This window comes from Psammomys obesus, unplaced genomic scaffold (genome assembly GCF_907164565.1).
Source record: "Psammomys obesus unplaced genomic scaffold, mPsaObe1.curated_primary_1811, whole genome shotgun sequence".
In the NCBI taxonomy this organism is placed as follows: Eukaryota; Metazoa; Chordata; class Mammalia; order Rodentia; family Muridae; genus Psammomys; species Psammomys obesus.
Genome location: NW_026596152.1, coordinates 950,292 through 958,751, shown reverse-complemented (window position 1 = coordinate 958,751; position 8,460 = coordinate 950,292). Strand labels below are relative to the sequence as shown.

General features: G+C 53.2%; 1 protein-coding gene across 3 annotated transcripts in view; it reads right to left on the bottom strand.

The window, feature by feature from the left end:
- Positions 1 to 8,460, bottom strand: part of Acap1 (ArfGAP with coiled-coil, ankyrin repeat and PH domains 1) — a 14,683-nt gene that overhangs the window by 3,736 nt on the left and 2,487 nt on the right. Inside the window, exons 3-14 of one of the 3 annotated variants that reach the window (XM_055594338.1) lie at positions 5,364 to 5,483; positions 5,106 to 5,159; positions 4,961 to 5,019; positions 4,529 to 4,712; positions 4,359 to 4,403; positions 4,151 to 4,246; positions 3,983 to 4,057; positions 3,755 to 3,864; positions 2,004 to 2,055; positions 1,820 to 1,920; positions 566 to 689; positions 258 to 469 (exon numbers count right to left, since the gene is read on the bottom strand). In XM_055594338.1, coding sequence (XP_055450313.1) covers positions 258 to 469; positions 566 to 689; positions 1,820 to 1,920; positions 2,004 to 2,055; positions 3,755 to 3,864; positions 3,983 to 4,057; positions 4,151 to 4,246; positions 4,359 to 4,403; positions 4,529 to 4,712; positions 4,961 to 5,019; positions 5,106 to 5,159; positions 5,364 to 5,483 — 1,232 coding nt within the window. Of the gene's footprint in view, positions 1 to 257; positions 470 to 565; positions 690 to 1,819; positions 1,921 to 2,003; positions 2,056 to 3,754; positions 3,865 to 3,982; positions 4,058 to 4,150; positions 4,247 to 4,358; positions 4,404 to 4,528; positions 4,713 to 4,960; positions 5,020 to 5,105; positions 5,484 to 8,460 lie in introns of all 3 variants that reach the window. The other 2 variants (XM_055594336.1, XM_055594337.1) reach the window with 2 other exon arrangements.

The window sequence follows — 8,460 nt, the reverse complement described above, 5'->3', positions numbered from 1 at the left end:
TGTGATAGGGCGGAGTCTTGTGTTGGGGCGGAGTCTTGTGATAGGGCGGGGTCCTGTGATGGGGCGGAGCCTTGTGATAGGGCGGAGTCTTGTGATAGGGCGGAGCCCTGTGATGGGGCGGAGTCTTATGATGGGGCGGAGCCTTATGATGGGGCGGAGCCTTGTGATGGGGCGGAGCCTTGTGATGGGGCGGAGCCTTGTGGCGGGGAGGAGCCGTTCGATGGGCTCAGGGCTAGGCGGCGGTCTTGGGGAGTGACCTGTGGATGCCGGAGCACTGGATGCAGAGCGTGACCCCCAGGTTGATGCTGGCCCACTCTGGGGCTGGCTCCCTGCAGTCGCAGCACTGCGCGTTCCCGTCTACGCTCTGTACCTGGGCAGCCACCTGCCCAGTCCCCCCAGGCTCCCTTCCCCGGGCTGGCCCACCACCGCCCAGAGTAGCCGCAGAGCCCAAGGCAAGGTGTCCTGAGACCTAAGGGAGACAACAGAAGAAAGAATGAGCCAGGGGCCTTAGAGCGAGGCTCCGCCTCCCAGGGCAGCATGGCCCCCAGCGTCCAGAGTAGGGTACCTGGCCTGGCCCCCGAGGGCTGTTCTCGAGGTGGGCCTGGCTGAAGGCTGAGGCGATGCTGCTCTGAACAGCACTGATCCACAGCTGCAGGAGACGCTCTGAGTCGGCCTGGAGGAGGCAGGACCTGCAGGAGGTGGTGACAGAGGCAGAGTGGGCAAGCTGACACTCAGCTGCTGCCCAGCTGTGTGTACAGAGTTAACCGCTGCAGATGGGGCCTGAGGCCTTGAGCATGTCAGGTAAACACTCCCTCTGCAGGACAGTCAAACCGTTTTTATTTCCATTTGAGAGGGGGTCTGATAAACTGCCCAGCCTGACTTCAGACTTGGAGGCCAGGCAGGCCTTGAGCTTTTTAAAAAGGCTACATTAGCTGGGCGGTGGTGGTGCACACTTTCAGTCCCAGCACTGGGAGGCACAGGCAGGTGGATCTCTGGGTTCAAGGGCAGCCTGGTCTACAGAGTGAGTTCCAGGCAGCCAGGGCCACACAACAATGAAAAGGCTACATTATAAATGTGCGTGTGTATTCGTGTGCATCCACACACAATGTTGTGGAGTTGGTGTTCTCCTTCCATCTTGTGGGTCCGGGGATTGAACTCAGGTAATCAAGCTTGGCAGCAAGTGCCCGTTTAACCTTGAGACCGGCTCTGTTCCTCACACTTAGATTCTCCTCCCAAGGGCTGGGCTTACAGGTGTGTGCCATGCCTGGCAGTCAGCTATGCTGAAATCCAGGTGGTCCCTGACATACTATTTTTCAACATTAATGCACAAAGGTGTATTTATACAACCATTGTGATTTTGAGTTTCAGTGTTCAATGGCACTTTATTGTAAAAGAGGTAATGTCTGGGCTAAGCTATGTGCACAGTATGTTTTCAATATCTTTTCTTTTTTTAAAGATTTATTTATACAGTGTTCTGCCTGCATGTGTGCCTGTGCACCAGAAAGAATCACCAGATCTCACTATAGATGGTTGTGAGGCACCATGTGGATGCTGGGAACTGAACCCGGGTCCTCTGGAAGAGCAGCCAGTGCTCTTAACCTCCGAGCCGTCTCTCCAGCCCTTCAATATCTTTTCAACTGATGAAGAACTTCCTGGAATATGACCCCCCTCATAAGTGGAGCGCCTGAAGCAAAGGGCAGCACCCCCAAAATATCTCCTGTGCTCTCAGCCCGGGCTCCCTGCTGCGGCCCTGGGCCTGCACACTCGGTGGCTGGCCCTGCCTGTTCAGACATTTTACACCCTCAGGGAGTGCACTCACTTGCTGGTGGACACTACTTCGAAGCAGAAGCGCCTTTCTGAGTCTGGACAGTGCTTCACCGTACAGAGACGCAGGTCGTCCACCAGCACGGTCACGGGGTCCTGGCAGGCAGCGAGGAAGGCGCCGAGACCGGAGTAAGCCAGGGCTGAGCTTCCCTGGAGCCCAGCCCTGAGGACCTACCCACCTTATATTTCTTCTGGTAAACCAGCTGGTTGTTCTGAATGCTGAACCAGCGTCTGGAGGAGACGGAATCGGTTAGATGCATGGCAGCATGGGGATGGAGACAAACTGTGCTCTCTGCCTAAGTAGCTGGCTGACGGTCCCAAGAGACGTTCCAGACAACAGTGGGAAGGTGCGCACAGCTAAGGGAGGCTCTTCACACCTCAAAACAACCCAGAGTGGACAGCACTCCAGCACACGGCAGCCAGGCTAGCCCTCATTCCCAGTTCTTCTGCCTCCCTCCACCTCAATGCCTAGGCCCATGGGCATGTGCCACCACACCTACTTTCCTTTCTTTTATTTCTAGTGTGGCCAGTGTTGAAGGGGACAGCAGCGGGAGGCAACGTTTGTGAGCGTACCCATGCATGCCAGCAGAGGGCACCAGATCCCAGTACAGATGGCTGTGAGCCACCATGTGGTGCTGGGAATTGAACTCAGGTCTTCTGGACGAGCAGCCAGTGCTCTTAACTGCTGAGCCATCTCCCCAGCCCAACACAAGGTGGTAACATTTGTAACACGGTGGGGAACACTATTTCCGGGTAGGTCAGGAGGGCACTGAAACCACTCTCACTTCTACTGTTGTTTGAGATGGGATCTTGCCACATAGCCCAGATGGCCTCAAGAGTCGTCCAGGCTGACCTCAAAAGTGTAACCCTCCTGACTGCTGCTTACACCAGGGTTACTGCTAAGTTTTTGACAAGTGAAACTATGCTGGGGAAAGGGCTCCCTTTCTAGTTTGTACCAAGGTCCCAAAGGGGCTACTGGTTCTGCAGGATCCAACAGCCAAGACACAGCACCCTGTTTCAAGGCTTGTGGGTCTTCCCCATTTTCCTCAGAGCAGCCCTCAAAGCCTGACCAGTGTCCGAAAAGTCCTGGACGGATTCCCTGACCCTGCAGCTTCAACTTCTTCCTCCCTCTCCCTGTCCAGGCCGGTGGCTTGTTTTCCAAACAGGGATACTCCCCATCCTTAACCCATCCTGCCTACAACATTCTGCCCTCAAATACCCTTGAAACCTTGGCTCGGAAGCTACTCTCTTAGCCTGGCATTGTGGTACACTCCTGCAATCTCAGCTCTTAGGAAGTGGAGGCAGGAAGGTCAGGAGTTCAAAGTCATCCTTAGCTACATAGCCTGGGTTACATGATATTTGTCAAAAAAAAAAAAAAAAAAAAAAAAGGCCTCAAGATAAAGTAACAGTTCTGTTCTCAGAGAGATTTCCATTCCTCCTGCCTTCTCTGAAGTGCCAGGTTTGCAGGCATCATGATCAAAGCCCTGAGTTCAGTCCTCAGCACCGCCCCCCAGGGTGGAAATGAGAATAAATTTCACCCTTTCTACCCTTGCTGTATTTTTTCTTCTATAATATTACCCCTTTCATTTTTTTCATCTGCCCCCTTTTTAAACAGGGTTTTGCTTTGGAACTGCCTCACCTGAAACCTTAAATTAAAAAATCTTTCTGCCTCAGCCGCTATATAGAGCTGAGCTTACAGCTGTCATCACACTAAACCAGTGTGTGTGTGTGTGTGTGTGTGTGTGTGTGTGTGTGTGGACAGGCTTTCTCTAGCCACGGCTGTCCTGGACTCACTCTATAGATGGGGTGACCTTCAGCTTACTCAGGTGTTGTGTTTGTCTTTGCTGAGGGTGTCCTGTGCTTTCCACACACTGACCCCTGCTGTGAGAACATTCAGTTGGTGGTTTACCTGGAACAGCTACCCTCTTACCTGCTCCAGGTCTTAAATGCATTGCTGGCTCGTTTGAAAAGATGTCCTTCCATTACCAAGCCACAGGGCCCCTCCTTTAGGCTGGGCTCTGGCTCCTCACCACCCAGCTCCTGGAGCACAAGAGGATCAAAGACAGCCGGGACAGGCACGGACCAAAGCCACAGGCCTGCGTCCCGTCCTTGTCCCTGGCTCCCCCCCACCCCCAGCCCTGGGGCTCGCAGCCCTCACCTTCTGCTTCAGTAACACGTGCCTCTGTTCCATGTCTCTCTTCTCACGAGCTGAGTTCAAGACCAGGGTGTGCAACTGGGCATGGGCGGGAATGTCAGAGGTCTGAGTTTGCTCTAGCCAGGCCCATCTTAGCTCTAATTTCCCTATGCCGACGGCTAGCGGCCTTACCTGGGCACCCAACTCCTTCCGATACTGTGCCAGCTGGTTAAGCTCTTCATGGCCCTGCTGGAAATAGGTAGCCTGGGCCTCTACCAAACGCAGTGCCTGATGGACAAGGTGGGCAGGGGCAGAACTGAGGAAGGAGAGCCCTCTCCCCCCGCTTCCCTCCTGCTCTGTCAGCAGGCTCCCTTCCATCTTGGCTGCCCCTGAAACTCACGAACTCCATGATGTCAAACTTCCTCTTATCCTCAATCACGTTGACCTGAAGACCCCGAAAGACCTCAGGTTAGCCTAGAAATGGCAGCACTTCCTCCCACCGCACCCTGGGGTCTCCATACTCCTGGACATCTCGGTATCCTGGATGATGGGTTGGGCTCAGGCACCCACCTGCAGGGCATAATCCAATGCCCGACTCCGGTACCCAAATCGAGCGGTCCTCAAAGCAGTCCCGGCATCCTCTGCTTCTTGAACGCGGCGCCTGGGGACCTCTGCATTGTGGGTAAGAGCAGCCTCCAAGCTCTCAGCTCCTCTCCAGAAATCCCTGCGGGCCTCTCGAAAATCCCGGAGACCTCTGGAGATGGGGGAGCCAGAACAAAATCACACTTACCCTCCTGCCCTGAGAGAGAGATCTCAGGGTAAGGCCCACCCACACCCTATCAGTCAGCCTGTGCAGAGGGGGAAACCCTGGGAATCCTGGGGTGAGAGGGTGAGGTCACGCCCCCCCACACCCTCATAAGCTCCTGCTCTGGGAGAGGCCCTGTGGGAGAGAGATGGAAGGCTGGTTTCTGAGGAAGAAGGCCCCATCCCCTCCCATCTCACTCCTTGACCAGAGTCTGGATTTGCTGCTGCAGGGTGTGCTGAGTGGCATCAAGAAGCTCCTGTGGAAAGAAGGACAAGCCAGAGTCAAGACCTTAGCCAGCCCTGCCCCACCGGTCCACGGCCTCCAGGGCCCGCTCCCACTCACAGCATGGCTATCCAGCTTGTGGCTCAGACTCACAGTGAATTTTTCCAGACATTCCTGGGCAAGAGAAACCACAGAGGAAGTCCCAAGTAGGGACGTCAAGGTCTGCACAAGTCCAGGTCTCGGAGGCTGGAGCATCTCGGAGGAGGGCCCCAGCGTTGCCCTGGCCTGGCCCTGCAGACCCAGGTCAGCCCTCCTCTTCCACAGCATCTCTCCATCCCAGTCCCCGCCCCACAGCCCCGCCTCAGAACCATCACCTACCGCCATCATGGGCTCCGGCGTACCCAGGTGGGCCAGGTCACAAATGCCAGCAACGAAGGCACGGCTGGCAGCGAGGTAGTGCCGCCCACTCTCCAGGAGGCAGGAGCCCAGCTTGAGGAGCTGGGGAGGGATGGAGGGTGGAAGAGAGTGCTACCGGTGGCCAGCACACCGAGCCATGCCTCCAGTCCTGCCCCTCTCCTCCCCTGGCCCAGGGCTGAATGGCCCTTTCCTAACCTCATTCACTGTGCCACCCAGCCCAGTCCAGTGCCCGCATTTCAAACCCACACCTGCATGTCAGCATCGCTGCTTCCTAGATCCCTTTTCCTGTGCCTGCTTCAGAGTTTCTGCCCACTCCTCCAAGCTTCCTCCCAAAGCTGCCGTTGTCTCTACTTTTCCCATCCAATCCTACCTGCCTCTCTGCGTCCTTTTTAAAGGAGGGGCTCTCCCTAAAACTGCATCCTCCTGCCCTGGCCCGTTACTAGCACCACTCTCTGCCTGGCAGTGGCCAAGTCTACAGCCTTTGTTTGTGTGTTGTGGTAGGTGTGTGTGTCTCATCCCGCACTCTCTAGACACTCCCTTGCAAATATTAACTACTCATCTAGGCCTCAGGGTCAGAGCCAAGTAAGAAGCTGTTGCTGGAGAGATGGCTCAGAGGTTAAGAGGACTGGCTGTTCTTCCAAAGGTCTGGAGTTCAATTCCCAGCACCCACATGGTGCTCACAACCATCTATAGTGAGATCTGGTGCCCCCTTCTGGCATGTCGGCATACACACAGACAGAACACTGCCTACATAATAAATAAAAATCTTGAAAAGAAAAAAAAAAAGCGGTAACCGACTGATCTGGGAAGGGAAAGCCAGGTGGCTGAGCTAGAACCCCAAATCAGTTTCCTCTCCCCTGGACCTTGTTATCCACACTGTTATGGCTGTATCACCCTGAGGGTGACACGCTGGACTTTGGACAGGAGCTGCTGTGTTTTGAATGGAGCAAGTATGGGGAGTCCTTCCCCTTGACCAGGAGTGTTGGAGGCCACAGAGAGGCTTTGTGAAGAGGTGGCCACGTGCGGGAGGCAGGGCTCCATGTATCTCCAGCACTTTTCTGGGTGCTTGTGGAAGTCTCTGAAAACCACAGCTGGGGTTGGGAGTGGCTAGAGCAGGGTCAGCAGTGGGCAGGAAGCTGACCAAGATCAAGTGATATGGGTCTGTGACAAGGAGACAACATGGGCGCAGCTCACAGTGTGGGCCAGTCGACCGTCTAGTTCTGTCCTCAAGCCCCTTTTTCTCCCATATACGAGAAAAGACCTTTCATAAAACTGAACCAGTAAGCCAGGCCCAGGGGCGCACCCACCCCTGTGATCCCAGCACTCGGGAGGCAGAAGCACATAGATCTCAGAGTTCGAGGCCAGCCTGGTCTATAGAGTGAGTCCAGGACAGCCAGAGCTACACAGAGAAACCCTGTCTCAAAAGCAATAAAAACAAGGAAGAAAACAAAACAAAAACTGAATTAACAACCAGCTGGGAGTGTGGGTGCACACCCTTGATTGCAGCACTCAGAAGGCAGAGGCAGCAGATCTCTGTGAGACTGAGGACAGCCTGGTCAACAGAGCAAGTTCCAGGCTAGCCACGGCTACACAGAAGGACCCAAAAACAAAAAAACAAAAATCTAAACCAATAATACTACATCTGTAAGATAGAATTGTAGTCAGCAATAAAGAGGAATCATCGACACACAAGACAACTTGAATAAACTTCAAACACTTTGTTATTCTAGTTGTCTTTTTTTTTTTTTTTCCAAGACAGGGTATCTCTGTGTAGCCCTGGCTGTCCAGGAACTCACTCTGTAGAGCTGGCTAGTCTTGAACCCATAGAGATCCACCTGTCTCTGCCTCCCCAATGCTGGGATTAAAGGTGTGTAACACTACCCTTGGCTTCTGGCTTTTTAGAAAAGCCAACTTCAGGCCTGTGAGGTGGCTTAGCTGGTAAAGACATTTGCCACACAAGCCTGGCAACCTACGGGTAATTCTGGAGCCCGTGGTGGGGGGAGAGAACGGACTCCTGAAAGCTGTCCCTGGACCTCCCCATAGGCATTATAGCATGTATACTTGCACACTTTCCACACACGTGATAGATGACAGACAGACAGATCAGCACTCCTGAGGCAGAAGCAGGCAGATCTCTGTGAGTTTGAGGCCCAGCCTGGTCTATATAGTAAGTCCTGGGGCCGGGGTATATAGTTTGACCTTACACAAAAACAAAAACAAACAACAACAAAAAGCAATGTCTACCTCCTTTGAGATGGGATTTCTCATTAGCCTAAAGCCCACTAATTAGGCTGGGTGGCCAGAAAGCCCCAATGATTCTCTTGTTTCCACTTCCTCAATACCAGAATTATAAATGCGTACCATACATATGCCTTGTCATTTTCACAAGGGTGCTGGGTCCTCATATGTGTAAGGGAAACACTTCATTGGTGGAGCCATCTCGCCTGGTCTCTGTGGACTTTATTGTTAACTGGACTGTGCCAATGCTAATTTCTGTTTTGATAATGAGGAAAATTGCACTCAATGTCACAACGGGGGAGGCTGATGGTGACATGACCTCTCTCTGCAGTTGCTGCAACTGTGTGATTAACTTGGATTTAAAAGTTCAACTAGAAACAGTGGAGGGGCTGGAGAGATGGCTCAGTGGTTAAGATCACTACCTGTTCTTACAAAGGACCCAGGTTCAATTCCTACCACCCACATTATGGCTCACAACTGGAACTCCAATTCCAGGGTGTCCAATGCCCTCTTCTAGCTTCTTTAGGTACTGGGCATGGACGTGGTGCCCAGACAGATGTCCAGGCAAAGCAGCCATAGATACATAGATACATAAAATAATTTAAAAAGTAGTAACAAACAGTTGGAGTGGTGATACATGCCTGTGATCCCAGCACTTGGGAGGCAGAGGCAGGTGGATCTCTGTGAGTTCAAAGTCAGCCTGGTCTACAGAGTGAGTTTCAATTCAGCTAGGACTACACAGAGAAATCCTGTCTCGAAAGAAAGAAAGAAAGAAAGAAAGAAAGAAAGAAAGAAAGAAAGAAAGAAAGAAAGAAAGAAA